Raw genomic sequence first — 17306 nt, 5'->3', positions numbered from 1 at the left:
GGCTGTGTTATGACCAACAGGGATGGAGCAGTGCCACTTCCATGCTGCCTAGGAGGATTGGCACCCGACTCCCCACAGCCACAACCCAGCACTGCTCCACTTGGGTTCCCAGAACGCACACAGCACACAGGGAGCTCAGCAAAGGAGTCCCCAAGCACACAGAGTCACACCAGCACCTTCAGAGCCATCACCACATCTGCTCTGCCACATCCCCAACTGCTGCCTGGCACATCAGCTCTGCGGGCAGCGCCGTGCCCCCCAGGGACAAAAGCTGTCTGTGTCACACGGGGACCCAGGAGCCCTTTCCCCATTTACGTGGACCACGGCTCTGTTGGCATCACAGGGACAGACGTTCCCACTCCAAATGCACAACAAATTGCTGTCCCACCATCCCAGGGATCCCCTAACTCTGCAACCACGTGCTGGGAAAATACAGAGCTACGCTCACAGCTCCGGGGAAAAGAGGCAGCTTACAGGCAGTGGGCGCTAATCAGAGGGGATGGAGACAGCAGGGGACAGCACTTATTGGCACCAGCACAGCAAGGGAGAAATGGATCTGCGCTTGTCTGTCTGCCTGTGAGGTACGTGGTCAGGCTGAATGTGTGCCTGCTTTGCACGCAGTTAAGAAATGTCAGAATTGAGGTGACCTAAACCTTAGTCAGAGCCTTTCATGTTGGGCATCTCCAATTCCTCACTTTTGTGGGGTTTTTTTTGGTTTTTTTTTTTAATTGGAAAAATGTCTCCTCATCCCTCGATCTGCACTGACCGATGTGTGCCTTGGGGACGTGGAGGCAGCAGGGACAGGGGTGATCTTCGCTGCTCACACCTCTCAGTAATGAAGGGGGACTGTGTAGACTCCCCTCACCCTGATCACTCACTGGGTGCAACCTGATGGATCGGGATTTCCAGTTTTGTCACTTAGCTCCACAGCTTCAAGAGCAGTTTGGGCACCCAAAACAAGATGGCATAGGTGACACAGAACAGTGGCAGGAGGCACAGAGGCTGCTTGGTCCTGACCTCAACCAGATATTCAGATGGCTGTTGGGTTGCCAAAGTCAGACATGCGTGGGGAGCCCAAGTCCTCTCACATACCCCATTCCTACACCTGTTTTTGGAGTTGTTCGTTGCAGCAGAGCAGGAAGGTTCCTGATGGCCTCAGCAGCTCTGTCAGGGCCTCACCAGAAGACAGGGCCACTTTAGCAGAAGCTGCATATGACAGACATGCAAGAGCAAACGTGTTCACACTGCTGAAAGCGTGCCCAAAAATGTGCTGCTCCATTGAAGTGGCCCTGAAATGGCACTCAATAGACAACAGAGCGGAAAGCAGTCTCACTGCGAGGGAACCATGCCTCAGACCCAGGCCACCTTTTGAAAATGAGTGCTGCCCCAACACCTGGCCAAGAGAAAGAACCACGAAGAATAAAGAGGTGAAGTGAGAGCTGTCCCTCTGCCAAACCTCACTGCCACGCAAGGAAACCCAACCAGCCCAGGACTTGGTGCCAGCGGGGAGATGGAGATCCTGCTGGTATGGCACCCACTGGGCACCAGGGATGGTGACACTGTGCAGCTGCAGGGACTTCCAGCACAGGACTGGTTGTGTTCCTGCCTCTAATCCTCAGCTTCACATTCCTGCAGAAGGAAAACACCCACATCACAGCGACTCTGCACGAGGAGCTCTGCAGAACAGAGGATGGGGGTCCTCGAGTTGGAAGCACAGCAGTTGAGGAGCCAAAGGGTTCTGCTGTGTCCCCTTCCAGATCTGGCTTGGGGAAAGATTCCAGGATCCAGAAACAGGTGATAAAAGTGATGATAACGTGGCATCCTCCAACCTGGGAAGTAATACAAAGAGTGGGTGGGGAGGAAACCTTAAGCCTGATAAGGATGAATAACATCACTGATTCACTTTCTGCCAAGAACATTGGTGCAGCTGCAGAAAGAAATCAGCAGAAAGATGTCACCTCACCCAAGTTGCTGGTAAGGACCTGGCAGGGTTATGGCCCTACCTCAGCTTAACCCTTGGCACCAGACCCACAGCTGTGGGACTGAGGCTCTCATTCCCCACAGTGACTGCAGGACTGCACAGGAGGGCTCCGGAGGAGGACTTTTCAGGGGGCTCTGCATGCTGGTAGACAGCAGTGGTCAGTGCAGAGCTCCAAACAAAGCCTGTGTGAGCAAAGGCCTCCTTCTGCCTCTTAGCAGAGGGGGATCAGAACCAACACTTTAATAAACCTAAGGAACACGGCCTCCATGAATTTTGCATGGTCTCCTCCTGGAGCCTTTAATCTCCACCCTCTGTAGCAATGAGCTGCAGAGCTGTGCTGCGTGGAAGCAGCACATCGATTTGTGGAGTCAATGGGATCAGGCAGCAAGCTTAATTCTCACATTAAGGCAAACGACAATAAATCATTCCACATCCCTGTCCTTTCTCTCATTCCCAATATATTCTCCTGACAACCTTTCCACGCTCACCTCTCTAACAGCCTGTCCTCGCTGGAAGCCTCCTGTGAACCCAGCACTGACCACCTCCACCTCGGGTGGAATCCACATGCTTATTCCTATCCTTTGCTTTTATCCTTCAGCCAGCTAAAGAGAAGCAGCCTCTGAGAAAACCTTCCTAAAGGCTTTTGGAAAGCGTGGGCACAGTATATCAAACCCTGCCCCAGTGTTTCTTGAGCTCTTCAAAGATTTGTAGGACATTTAGGGGTCTTCCCCCACACAAAGGTTTGAAAGTGAGGAAGAGTCAATACATACAGCTTTGTTCTAGCCTTCAGAAATATGCATGATGCGAATTCTGGATGGACTCAAGACAAAGGAAGGTGTGGCAGTGAGGGTTAGAGGCATGGCAGGGATGGATTGGGGTTGGACTTGCTGATCTTAGGGGGTCTTTTCCAATCTGAATTGATTCTATGAAAAAATCTTGCTATCCTGGAAATGGTGCTGATCTTTTACAAAATATTGCAGTTAAAGCAAACCTCTTTAAGCAGTACTTGTTCTTTCCACGTACACAGAAAGGACCGTGCGTGCTGACCACCTGCCTTTTATTCTACTGATAATTAGAGGAGATCCCAAGCAAGATCCGCTAGAGAAGAGCGTCATCAAATCAGCAGCTCTGGGTCAGGGTTCTTAGCCAGGATCCTTTAAGAATCTCCCTGCTGCACCGTCTGGAGTTAACATTTGCACTGAGCCTTGGAACACAGAGAAGTAACTGAGGAGCAGAAGAAAGCTGAGTCAGCAGCAAGTATTCAGAGGGTGAATGGGGGCACAGGTCCTGCAGCCGCGGGGCGGACGGGGCAGCCACCTCCCTCCCTGCTGCCTGCACTTCTGCAGAGCAAATCTAGGCTGCTCAAGGAAACCCAACCCTAACCAATGCAACTCACAGCGCAGTCCCTCGGTCTCAGCAGAAATGGTGATAGGAGAACGGTCAGGACCTCTTGTAGGTGCTTTCCAACCTTGTGATTCTGTGATTCTACCTGTGTTAGCCAAGTTCCTCATGTGCTCAATGGCAAGCCAAGCACTGCTGACAGCCTCCACTGCACGGCTGGGTCCCTCCCAAAGGAACCTGCACAAAACCAACATCCTGCAGCAAACCTCCAGGACACCCTCCGTGCACAGCTGGGCTCAGGCAGCCCCGTGTGCCATGGGGACGAGCATCTGGCTGAGAGCACAGCCCTGCCCTGAGCCCACAGCCCAGCTCCCAGCGCTGGAGGAACGCATGCTGCAAGCTGCAGAAGGCAAGAAATGAAAGAGCTGACTGGGAAAAGCAGGGAGCTAGATATAGAAGGGATTTGTATCCATTTCTTTTAAGGCTGTTGAGTTCCAGAAACAGTGGGAAGTGCATAATACAAGAAAGAGCGCCAGAAGGTATTAGCAACTAATAATGATACAGTTGCTTAAAAAAGACAGAAATTCTAACTCATCGTGTGAGCTAATATCAAATACAGTGCTGGGGATGAATAAAACATAAAACAGCCCGAACCAAAATGATCAGAAGACATTAACTACGGCAACTCACATCGTGTCAAAAGGCACCGCAGAAAATTTAAGAGCTGAAACAAAACAAAAACCCCGAGCAGCCCGTGGTCAAACATCCAGGTGGCACAAAAGAGAAAGAAAAAGGGCTGACTTCTTTCAGGGGCTGTGGAATAAGGTGCAGAGCAGCCTGCATCCACTGCAAGGAGAGCAGTGCTCTGCTGCAGCCGGAGCGGCGCAGAATTCTGAATGAACGCCGGTCAGAGCCGCCAGCTTCTGCTCTGCAGCAGCAGCAAGGCCAGGCTCTGCTCCCAGCCATCTTCTTCATAGAATCACAGAATGACAGAATGGCCTGGGTTGCAAAGGCCCACAGCGCTCATCTGGTTCCAACCCCCTGCTGTGTGCAGGTCGCCAACCAGCAGCCCAGGCTGCCCAGAGCCACATCCAGCCTGGCCTCGGATGCCTGCAGGGATGGGGCATCCACAGCCTCCTTGGGCAACCTGTTCCAGTGCCTCACCACCCTCTGGCTCAAAAACTTCCTCCTCATATCCAACCCAAACCTCCCCTGTCTCACTTTAAAGCCATTCCCCCTTGCCCCATCACCACCCACCCTCACAAACAGCCGTTCCCCCTCCTGTTTATCCGCTCCCTTCAGGTACTGAAGGCCACAATGAGGTCTCCCTGCAGCCTTCTCTTCTCCCAGCTAAACCATCCCAGTTCCCTCAACCTTTGTTTGCTATGCTCTGCAGCATCAGTAGCACCATTCTGCTGAGGAAACCAAACAGCTGTAGGAAACCAAACAGCCGTGCCCTTTGTTGTTGGGTTTTTTGGGTTTTTTTTCAGTTTTCCGAGCTGAAACCAACCAGAAGCCCAACAGAAACGACCTCCAGCAGCTGCTTTGTTTGTGGTTCAAAGTGGCCGGGGCTCTGAGCGCTTCAGGTGTCAGCCTGAGAGCAGCTTTAAGACAACTGCATCGCTGCTCCTCGGAGACACGGCGCAATGGAGGCGAGGGCTGAGAGCTACGGCTGCGCTAAGAGCTTCAGATGAGGCTGCACTTTGCTGCTCCTCCACGCACCCCGCCTGACCCCAGCACGGCTACAGCCATCGCTTCAGGGAGTGGGCACCGTGTCTGCACGCTTCTGCTGTTTTCTGTGGTCAAATCAGTGCAAAGAGTTCTGCCGTCGGGAATGCAAAGGGATCTGAATGTGAAAGCGGATCTGGAAGGAATTGGGGGACCTGCAAGTTTTGGCTCAGATGGGGAAAAATTAAAAATCAGCAAACGTAACAGATATTAGCTGTAAAAGCGAAGCAGCCCTCGGTACTCACAAGGCTGACCTTTATTCTTGGCTGGAAGGAGAAGCTGCCAGCAGAGCAGCGGATTAATTAAAACACGGGGAGAAGGGGATCAAAGCTAACGGCAGCGCGGACAGAGGAAGCCCAGCGTGGGAAGCAGTACAATGGAGCCAGGATCAGCATCACATGGAAGTCAGGAAAGCGAAAAATAAGTTAAGGGGCTTTTAAATGCTGGTGCAAGTGAACAGAGGGCCCGTTCTGATTCCCTGCTCTGGCAGAGAGTTGTCACCCTACAGAGGGGGAGAGCCGCCTCTCTCCAGCCAAGAGAGCACGATAAAAGCAGATATATTTCTTTAACAATCAGGAAACAACCTGAAACTTGTATTCTTGCTACCACTCTTCGTGTGAAAGCAAATGGCTATAAAACTAGTGCACCAAAGCCACGACAAATCCCAGGTGCAGCATCCCCCAGCCTCACCTCATGGTTAACCCACATTGCTTTCTGCTCCCCCCCCCGGCTCACAAACCCTTCCTTGGGGGGTTCCTTCCCCTCATCTTCAGAGCCTCTCAAAAAAAAGCCACAGCGGACAGCCCCAACTCAGTGTCTGAGTCACTGCAACCAAACCAAAGAGATCCAGCCCACACCAGTGGTCACCAGGCCACCATCACGGCCCCTGGGACACCGACCATCTCAGCTGCAGGACTGTACTCATCGCTCTGCGCCCCATCCATCATCACTGTGGATGAGGCTTTCTCATCGCCCAGCTGAAGACAAGCCCAGGTTCATGCTATCTGAAGTCCTCCAGAGGAGGATCTGCACAAGGCAGGTGCTGCAATGCTCCGAGACAATGACAGAAGAGGTGGGATGGGTGACTCGTCCCTTCTGACCCAGGACAGACACAGACAAAATCACAGAATGGACAGCATAACAAAATGGTGCAGACCTCCAGGAGGAGACAGTCGACTCGCTGCAGGAGATCAGAGAGCTGTATTTCACCAGGGTACCCAAATCCTCCACACCCCTCCTCCTCCGCCTCGGCAGCCCGCGTGTGTTATCACCTGAGGCTGGCAGCAGATGATGAAGAACAACAGTGCCCTCTACCAAAAGAAACAGCCAAAGGCTTCGGTGCCTTCCCATCCTGAGCACTGGGGCCAGGACCAGCCCTGCTCCCACTCCAGGCTCAGGACCACGCTCTGGGTAACGATGCAGAGCTTCCCCATGGGCATTGGGCCCCGATGTGTGTACTTTGAGGTCTTCAGCGATGATGTGCTCTGGTGCATCTCGTGCACGTGGCTGGAAAACACTTCTGACTCTCCTGAACAACACGGACAGAACAGATGCCTCAGGAAAAGCCGTGGTAATGGTTTTTTAAACTCCCTTCCGATGTCATTCGCTCTTTGAGATCTACGCTGGTCACAAGAAGAGATGGAGGAGGAGAGGGGCCAAGCCTGATTGGCACGATGATCTCATTATTCAACTCGTAAGTAATGCGAACCATCCAACAGGCATTGTTACCTCTTCAGACCATTTCTTACGTAAGAAACTTGTTTCTTCAGCAAGAGGCGTTTCAGGCTCTTCCTTCACAAAGCCCTTCCACAACAGGACGAAGCAGCAGCCCTGCTGCTACCTCCACTGCCACCTGCAGGTACCAGGGAAATAACCAACTATCTCCCATCGTGACAAAGAGCTCCCCCAGTCTTACCACTACTTTTCCTTTCCCATAAAAAGACGAAAAAAGTCCACCAGGAAGAACTCTGATCACGAGTCTCGTGTAATAGGAACAGGGCCGTGGCCAGCGGGCATGGTGGGGATGGGTTGGGGTTGGACTTGGTGATCTTAGAGGTGTTTTCCAACCTGAATAACTCTGGATTCTGTGAATACAGATGTGATAATGATGGAAAACCACACTTGTAACAGCGCAGCCCAGTCTGGCGGTTGGCAGCCCTGCACATAGCAGGGGGGGGTTGAAACTTGATGATCACTGTGGTCCTTTTCCACCCAGGCCATTCTGTGATTCCATGGAAACAATTGAAAATCTTGCAGCAAACACGTGGGCAGATGAGAAGCACTGAGGAAAGAAACCTCTGCCACTCGGTGCAAAGCTGACTGCTCTCACTCTTCGAAAAAGAAAAGAAACCATTTGCCAAACCCTTCTGCCACAGCTGCTGGTGCCCAGCATTCAGCGCAGCTCAGTCCCAGCCCCTCCTGCTGCTCTCTGCAGCTCAGCAAAGCCCAAGCCCAGGTCTGTATTCTGCCTGCATCTCCTGAGTGCCTCACCTCCCAGAGGGAAGGAGCAGCTCTGCTCCCCAAGGGCTGGGAAGCAGCCATAGGGCAAAAACAGAGCCAGGAGGCTCACAGTGCTCCTAGAGACAGCCTGCAAAGAGCTTCCTTTGCACTTCTCTCCAGCCAGATTTGCGTGAGGAAGCAGATAAAGAGCACAGAATGTTTCCCAAAAGAGATGCTACGCCACCGTTCCAAACAAACAAAACTTGAGAGAGGGAAATAGTAGCAAGGTGCTTCCAAACAGCCTTGGATTTCTACCAAGGCCAGGTTCCAGGCTGGCAGTGCAGGGGAGAGCTTCTGCTCCATTATCACACCTCGCAATCCAGGGACAAGTTACTGTGACAACAGGCTGCCTGCCTTTGGCACGTTGAGCTTCACAAACCCAAGCTTGTCCTTTAATTTCCAAGTAGCACTTCCCAAAGAGCAGTGAGCCCTGCAGGGCAGGAGAGCTCCAGTGCACGAACCCCCCCAGTCGTTGTTTCAACAATACCAGCGTTGGCTTGCAGCAGGAATTCTTCCCATTAGCTCACCGCAAGGTCCTGCATTTTATCCTACTGAATTTCATCCTTTTCTGTCACACCAGCTCATCCACCTCTTAAAGTCAAATGTTCTCACTGCATCCAACTTCACACGGGGACACGAGCAGCACATTCCCCTTTTTCCTTTTGGCCACAGCTCCCACTGAAAGTACTTAACAGATGCGACCACTAATCAGCCAGCGACAGATGACAAACTTCTCGTGCTCCCCCACACTTCCTCCACCCTCACTAATAATTTTCAACGACACAGTTAAGCTCTGTCCCAAAATCCACATGAGCTCAAACGATGACATTTCCTTTGCCGACCTCATTTCGATTGCCCACCTCTGATCTACGGCCACCCCAATGGGAACCTCCACCAACATTCCATGTTCTTTCTCTCACAGCATTGGTGCCTGTGGTTTATGGGGTCTGCAGGGGTTTGCTGCTCCTGATGGGAATCTGGGTCAGGAACCTGGGGATCCCCAGCCAGACCGCCCTCAATGGCCAAGGCAGCCTGGGTAGGGCCAGCTCCAGCAAGGAGCCCAGCTTTTAAGAACAGCATCGTGGCCACAGGGCAGGTCTCAAAACAAGCCTGAAAGCCAATCTGCAGGTTGGCATTAGGGTAAGGATTAACGATCATCAGGCAGGACTGCAGGGGCAGCTCTGAGGACATCGGTCCATGGGTTGTGGTCTGGACTGGGAGGCCCAGGCTGCAGGATATGGCTGGCTGGGTACCAGGACATCTCCAGCACAGCCCTGGACCCACAGTGGGACAGAGCTGCTGAGCCCACAGAGACCCAGAGACCCCATAAGAACACACAGCGCCCCATAGACCCCATAGAGTGAGCCAGAGATCCCACAGATACATAGATGGTCCCCAGTCAGGGACATGGTGGCACATCAGCCCCAGGTCAACCCGTCCATCCACCTTCCCACACATCCAGGTAAGTGTTCTGGTGGACTTGGAGCTTGATCTGTTTGGCTTTGATCTCACCTCATCCTCACTGCTTAACAGCTCTGCTTCTGCTCTCCTCACTCTTCCATTTGTATGGCCGAGAATTGTAAGAGGAGAAATAGATGATTCAAGATCTCTCTCTGCTGTGTTTTTGGCAAGGTGCATATTATATTTAGAATTTCAGATCCCTCTCACACAGATTTCTTTGCAGACAAATCCCAGACTTCGTTCTTGGGGAGCTCTGCTCTTTCCTATGGGCTTCTTTCAGACTCTCACATTTGGGTTCCTTACTCGTGAGATTTCTCTTCTGCCTGGGATATATTAGAGATGGGGTTTGTACCTCTGACTTACAAAATTCTCTTCGAATTCCATCTCTTTTTTTTAAACTTATTGGAGAAAGTCAGCTCCATTTGCTTCACTACATTTTTTTCATCAGCTATAAAAATCCAGACTCTTTCCTTATTACCAAGATACCTCGCATCATCGTTTTTCAGAGCAATTGGAAGGTTTGGGGTCTGGTGCTCTCTCTGTTTCTGCAGCCTGTGTATCATGTGCAGTCCTCACCCTCAGCTCTCCTTCACCTCTGTCACTCCTTAAGGCACCTTCCCTTGCTCACACTCTGAGCTTTGTGGTCCTCAGGGACGCACTGAGGACAGGAGGAAGGAGCACAAGAAGCAGACGTACCCACGGGCGCTGACACCAACTCCTTCTGCTTCATTTCAGTCAAAATTCCACCAAGAAAGACCACCTTCCAACATCACTTGGAAAGAGACCCACGGGCTCCCAGGCAGCAGTGCAGATGCTGCCCACACCACGAGCTGGTGATGCTCCGTGGCAGCTCTGCACGTGGGAATGGAGCTGTGTGACAAGCAAGAGTGGGAGCACGGCCCCTCTGGCATGACATGCCCCACGGGGATGCACTCCCACTGCCCAACACAGATCTGCACGATGGTCTCATGAGCAGCCCGGAGACAGAGAGCTGGCAGTGTCTGCATGCACAATTCCCACACCTACAGATCTCAGGGAAGCCACCAGCCAAAATGAGGACCACCTGCTGATGGTCCTGGATTGACACAGAGCCCTGTTCCAGCCACATGGAAAGCACGAAGACATTAATTTCCTGACTCCGTGACAAATGTCATGCCACTTGGAGTAGAACATAGGGTGTGGAGTTAGAGGAGGTGCTGCTGAAGAGTAGAAGAGCAGAACGAAGCGGTGGGACTGCTAACTAAACCTGCATCTCCTCCTAGAACATCAGGATGCTACAGGAAAGATCACCTCTATCGGTCATCACAAAAACCTCTGACTCAATGTGCTGTAAGAAATAAACTCAGAACCGACAAAAAGCGAGTTATTCAATGGAAGAACCATATTTAAACCTCAAAGAATGTTGGTTCTACAGACAGGAGATATTTAATGAGGCCCTCACTGGAAAATGAAAAGCTTAAGTTTCTTGGGACCCAAAACTGAGGTGGGTGACCAGACATTCCTCTTCCAAGTCAATAAGCACTGCGGGGTCTACAAAGTGTGATCTGGGAAGGAAGCTCTTTCCTAGAGGCACCATTACAGAAGAACCCGCCTCATTAAAGACAGATCAACATGCAGCTCGTGGCCTTCTCCCTCAAAGCATGAAAACACAAGCAGGTTGAAGGACCATCCGAATACCATCTCCAAAATGTCAGCCCTGGAACTTGTTCTCTCTGAATTTCACTGACAATCACAATGCATTTCTTGAGCTGCTCTCAACCTTGTAATAGTCATCTTCAGTCTGCCTCAACAAGAGTCAGACATCTGTCACACAACCCCACTACTTTCCTCAGTTTGTAAACACATCTGCAAGTGTTTGGCACAGCTCTGTTCTCCAGCAAAGTACTACCAGGTCAAAACCTTTCATGGAACCATGCACGTTCCATGGGAATGAGTCCAACCATGAGTCAGACCTACTGAGTCTCATCACTAAACCACGTCTTTCAGTGCCATGTCTACACGTCCTCTAACTACCTCCAGGGACAGAGACTCCACCACCTCCTTGGGCAGCCCATTCCAATCCCTGACCACTCTGTAAATGAAGGAATTCATCCTCACATCCAGTCTATACCTCCTCAGCACAACCTGAGATTGTTTCATCGCATCCCATCCCTTTTCACCCGAGAAAAGAGGCCGACCCCCCTCGCCACGACCTCCTTTCAGGAGTGGCAGAGAGTGCTGAGCACTTGGTTGAACCTCATCCCATCAGCCTCAGCCCAACGAAGGCTCCTGCAGCACGCTGCTGGCTTTAAGGTTCAGGTCAACAGTCACACAGTTTTGCTCCATCACTACAATAATCTCTACGAAAAGGACCACTGAGTGCTCGCCTCACAGCTGTACCACACCTTCACGGCTCGAGGTGTGCTGCTGGGTGTTACTGCACACAGTAAGTGATCTGACACCCCGAGCAACGCAGTTCATCAGATGTACTCATCACGGGCAAACCCTGAGAGGGACAGAAATTTAAAATGGAGACTTGTGAATTTCTGGGGCTGTTCTGTGCATCTGCTGAGAGACACCGCCGTCGCAGTGCAGCTTACCTTGCCGCGGGTCGTACTGTCGCATCTGCACCTCCTCGACACATTCTGCTGGGAACCAGCCGGTCCTTCCTTTCACAGTTCCTTCCCAAAAGCCACCTTCACCAATGCTCAGCACTGTGGGAAGAAACAGAGAGGTGATGAGAACGAGGAGGGACCCGAAAATGGGGAGGGCGGAATGACGCCGCACAGCGTCACGTCAGAGGGAACGCAGAAGGGCTGAGTTGAGCACGTAGGACTCATCTGGAGCCAGGCATGGTCTGCAGGAGCACAGCCCCTCCTGGAGCCTTTGGGATGCTCTGTCACACAAGTCACATAGAGAGAAAGGGCAGGCAGTGCCTTCGTGCAGCCACACGATGGGATGCATCGTGGGAGCATCCCTGACGCCACCACGGATTGCTGACAGAAGCAGAGTGGGACTGGGGGACAGCTTCCCAGGGACACAATGCAGCTCCCTTTAAACCAAGCGTGAGGCATCCTCCAAGGAAGCACGCAGCTAACGTGTGCTCCTGGATACAGGAAGGCCCTGTAAACCACATCGATTGGTCTACTCTCATCGTAATTTAGCATCACAACGAGATGGGGCGAGCAGCCCTCGGAGCAGAGAAATCACAGCTGCGCGCAGAAACAAGATGTAGAGAAGGAAGGAAATCGGTAATGGTAACAACACGGGTCACTGTGAGAACTGAGGGGTCCTAACAGGCCCCTGCTCAAAAACAATACAAAATAAAGTGACACCAAGCACCAGCATTCTTTGATGTCAGCCAAATTCTCCCCGTGCATTAAGCCTTGTTTTCACTTGCCCAAAGCTTAAGGAAACAGAAAGGAAGTCTTAAAATGTGCTCTGAAGATTAAATGAATTCAGAGTCAGGGCAGCTTTAACTGAGGATCACCCCAGGAGTGTCCTCATTCAACCAGGGAACGATCAGCTGGAACTCCTTGCCAACTACTGACCGAGGAAGGATGCTTTCAGGCTGCTGGGATCCCAGCTGCTGAGGAGCTACAAACCAATGTGCCTTCTGTAGTGCACCTGGGCTGCACGAAAACCACTGCCACCAGTTGTATGTTTGATGGACCGATTAAAGTTGAGAAAGAGCATTAAAGAACATCAAGTCCAACCCCAAGCCACCACCGTGTCAGTCTCTAAGTTACCTGCAATCCCCCTCCCACCCCCCAGCCTTACGTTATCTGGCTCTGCAAGAAAGATCTGTGGTTTTTTGGGGGTCATTTTTTGGGTCATGCATCAGACACAACCATGACATTGCTTGTGGCCACAAAGCAAATGGTCATCATCCCTGGAACACGTGAGCACACAAAATAGGTGTAACCCCAGAGAGCAAGAAGGGAGCTGAGAACCACTGCTCCTCCTTCGGGATGTTCACCATTCATACGTCACACCCAGATGTCATCCCAGTTTCACCCAGCAAATGGCTGAAGAGGTGCAAATGGCACCTCTTGAATTCGTGCACTCACGGGACAACTATTTGCTCCTTCCTGATCAGAAAAGTGGAGAAGGAGAGCAGCCCCAGCTGCTCTCAGGTTATTGTGGCTGCCGTTGTTTTGGCTGGGAGGGTTATTTTTCTTGTGTGATGCAGTGTTTTGGATCTGTGATGAAAATAGCAGTGATAACACAGCGACGTGTTGGCTGTGCTGCGTGGAGCCAAGGATGCTTTGTGCTGCGCTGCAGCGGAGGGGTGGGGGGGCACTGGGAGGAGACAGCACCACCACATTGACCCAAATGGACCACAGGGACATCCCGTGCCCTGCGGCACTGTGCTCAGCAATAAAAGCTGGGGTAAGGATGGGGAAGACGTTCAGAGTGACGGGGCTTCCCACGGGATGAGCCCTGGATGTGGCTGCACACCCACTGCCCACAGGAGGTGATGAATAAATTGCTGGTGGTGCTTTGATGGCACACGGAGCTTTGGCTTTCCCTGTCAAACCACCCCAACCCAGCAGTTCCTGTGCTGTCACCTTCCTGCTTCCCTCCCACCCACTGCAGCTGTTGGGGTGGAGTTGGGTGTCCCCAACTCCAGGACACACCGTGAGCTCACCTGCCACGTGCAGCCTAGAGGAAGCTATTTCAGCTCAAGGGGAACTGCTGCACATCACCCAAAAGCAATAAGCTTTTGATGCACCGTTTGGAAAACGTTACGGCGTGACGTTTGTAGCTGCAATTCTTTTCACAATCAGACAAAAAAAAAATAATAATAATAATAATCAAGATTCAGCATCCCACGGTCGCTGCTGTCGGAGGGAAGTCCCAAACGATCTCCAAGTGATTCCCTTGGCGTTATCCAAAGAACGAGTCCTTAAAATCAGGGCTGCCACATACAGAGACCTCCGACTGGCACAGGACGTGGGGATTCCTGGGACTCTGGGAGCAGCTGTTGTCACCCCACAGCAACAGGGGACACAAACCCAAGGACAACCTCCAGCTCCAGACCCAATTCTCAAGGTAAAGCGAAGCCTGATGGCGAGCCCATGGTAGATTTGCATTACCTATCTCACGCTTTTGCTTTATAGCTGCCTCTCCAATACCACGATCAGACCTTAACCTTCTGGCTTTGACAGCATGGACCTCATCTCCATGTTGATCTGAAGCGTCCTCAAGTCAATCTGAGAGTTAAAAAGAGCCATTTCTCCCAGAGACAGAGGCTGCAGGTTGCAGAACATCTTACAAACTGTCCCATACGTGTGCACTGACCTCGGAGGCTGCTGGGCATTCCCTCCCACCACCACACGCCCAGCAGGAGATGAGGAATCTCCTCTGGCAGAAGAAGGCCCTTTGTTAGGGGCTAAAGGGATGAGGCAACCAGCAATGGCTTGTGAGGGACTGCCTTGTTTTGCTAAGTCTGCACTGCAGGCAGTCCATAGAATCATAGGATGCCTATGATTCTATGATAGGATGTTGGAAGGGACCCCAAAGCCCCTCTCACCCACCCCTTCCATGGTCTGGGTGCTCCCCCAGCTCAGCCAGCCCAGGATCCCATCCACAGCCTTGGAAACCTCCAGGGATGGGGCACCCACAGCTCTGGACAGCAGTGCCAATGAATTAACAGCTGCTGATCAATCTGTTCCAGTTATCAGCTCTGGTTGATTCTACGATTTGTTGCTGTACTGCTTTTAGCTGAACGCCTCGGAGGGGGCTGGGCACAACGCAGGAGGCAGATCAGAGCCCTGTCTGAAGGAGAGCCCCCACACCCAGAAGGAGGTTTTTGCAGTTTGCATTTATTGTACCAGGGGTTGCTGAGGATACTTCTCCCTACAGTGACTGGGTTAAGCATCGCATCCCAAAGGCCATCGAGGTGACACACACCCATGCTGCCACGTGTGCCATCTCCAGCTCAGCTACCCTGTCATGTCACAGCACTGCTGGACTCGTCCCTGTGTCCCCCGCTGCCAAACTCAGAAACCAGGACCACTCACAAACTGTGCACTCCTCTGTGACAGCCAAAGCAAAATCCCCCATAGAAGCAAGCAACATGATTGCCTCTTCCAGGCTCTAATCCTGGTGGAAGCAAGGGAAAAAGAACACCCTGATTTACCAGCCAAGGAGGAGCTTCCCTTAAGCCTCTCCTCCAAATCCTTCCTGAGATGCTAATGCTCCGCTCTCCAAAGGTTGCCACGCTGTCACCATTTGGAACAGACCCAAATCCCACACCGTATTCCCCACTGCTCTTGTCCACGCATTACAAGTCCGCTAACGCTTCCCAGTGGAAAATTCCCCATCTTAGACTTTGTGTTCACAACTTCCCAACTGGTCCCTGGTGGAAGGGAGCTCGTTTTGTTCCTCAAAGCCTTCTGTTCCTGCACTGTTATGCTTGGCTCTTCACTCGCACTGCTCCTGTTTTAAGATTTGATATTTCATGAGGACTGGGAGGACTGAAATTTCAGCTTGTCTGGCGGCAAGCTGAACACAGATTTTAGGGTAACAGCAAACTGAGTCTATTCCAACAGAAGGCAAACTTAAACTTCTCCATATTCCACCAGTTGGTCCGTGAGGATGTTACACAAGACAACACGAAAAGCCTTCCCCAAGTCAAGAACAACCTCCCCCTGCTCTCCCCTCACCCTGCAGGCAGGCGTCTCTGGCAGAGCCCTATTGACTTGGTCAAGCAGGACTTCCTCTCCACAGATCCAGGCTGGTGCACCCAGCCACCTCCCCACCCCTCCAGGGCTCAGTGCTCCATCAGCTCCTGGGGTGGGGGTGGCAGTGTCAGCCCGCAGCTCCTCACAGCCCCTCCTCTGCACCTGCAGACATTGCTGGCATCTCCTTTCCTCCAGCCCTCGGGGAATCTCCCCACCGCCACCACCACCACCACCTTCCTGGGATCACTGAGAGCGTTCCTGCAGTGCTGTCAGCCTCCCTCACTGCTCATCAGGCCCCATGCACTCACACGTTGGGTTTGCTTTAATGTGTCCCATCCAGTCTCTCCACTGCAGGTACACCTGCATTGCCATGGACTGTCCCACTGGTTCCAGGGGCTGGAGGTCACCGGGGTCTTACCGGAGAGCACAGCACCTCAACCTCACTCCATTCATTCACATTCTTCCTCCCATACAAAGACAACTTAGGAGTGGTGGGGATAGAGCACAAGCTCTGGGCTGGGGCAGGCGGGTTGGAGAGCTCTGAGGTTGCAGCAGTCCACGATGAGCACAAGGACAGCACTTGAAACAAGGAGCTCGGGTTCAGCTGCACTTCACAGGGGCCTGGCTTGAAGAAAAAAGTTCTTTACACTGAAAGTAGTGAGGCACTGCACAGACTGCACAGAGAGGTGGTGCTGCCCATCCCTGCAGACATGCACAGGGGATGGGGCTCTCAGCAGTGATGGAGCTGTGGGGGTTCCTGCTTATTGCAGGGAGTGGGACCAGATGGCTTTTAGAGGGCCCTTCCAACCCAAACCATTCTGTGATCCTATGAAGGTCTCGTCCAACCCAAATCATTATGTGATTGTATGAAAGTCCCATCCAACTCAAACCATTCTACGATCTTATGAAAGTCTCCTCCAGCCCAAACCATTCTATGGTCTTATGAAGGTCTCTTTCAACCCAAACCACTAGGTGACCCTATGAAGGTCCCGTCCAACCCAAAACATTCCATGATCCTATGAAGGTCCCATTGAACCCAAACCATTCTATGATCCTATGAAAGTCTCCTCCAACCCAAACCATTCCATGATCCTATGAAGGTCCCATCCAACGCAAACCATTCTATGATCTTATGAAGGTCCCATTCAACCCAAACAACTAGGTGACCCTATGAAGGTCCCGTCCAACCCAAAACATTCCATGATCCTATGAAGGTCCCATCCAACCCAAACCATTCTATGATCCTATGAAAGTCTCCTCCAACCCAAACCATTCCATGATCCTATGAAGGTCCCATCCAACGCAAACCATTCTATGATCTTATGAAGGTCTCTTTCAACCCAAACCACTAGGTGACCCTATGAAGGTCCCGTAAAACCCAAATCATCATGTGACTGTATGAAAGTCCTGTCCAACCCAAACCATTCTAGGATCTTATGAAGGTCCCTTCCAACCCAAACCATTCCATGATCCTATGAAGGTCCCGTCCTACCCAAACCATTCTATGATCTTATGAAGGTCTCTTTCAACCCAAACCACTAGGTGACCCTATGAAGGTCCCGTCCAACCCAAATCATTATGTGATTGTATGAAGGTCCCATCCAACCCAAGCTGTTCTACGATCCTAT

At 51.8% G+C, this 17306-nt stretch overlaps 1 protein-coding gene across 5 annotated transcripts in view; it reads right to left on the bottom strand.

Annotated features, from left to right (window-relative positions):
• The window catches only part of SHANK3 (SH3 and multiple ankyrin repeat domains 3), a 290023-nt gene that overhangs the window by 99575 nt on the left and 173142 nt on the right, over positions 1-17306 (bottom strand). For all 5 annotated transcript variants that reach the window (XM_090121481.1, XM_090121525.1, XM_090121365.1 and 2 more), the window contains one exon: positions 11590-11703. In XM_090121481.1, coding sequence (XP_089977607.1) covers positions 11590-11703 — 114 coding nt within the window. The remainder of the gene's footprint in view (positions 1-11589; positions 11704-17306) is intronic.

Source organism: Phasianus colchicus, chromosome 1, assembly GCF_987193195.1.
Source record: "Phasianus colchicus chromosome 1, bPhaCol1.hap1.1, whole genome shotgun sequence".
Classification (NCBI taxonomy): Eukaryota; Metazoa; Chordata; class Aves; order Galliformes; family Phasianidae; genus Phasianus; species Phasianus colchicus.
The sequence above is the reverse complement of the archived record's forward strand: the minus strand, read 5'-3'. Positions and strand labels throughout refer to the sequence as shown.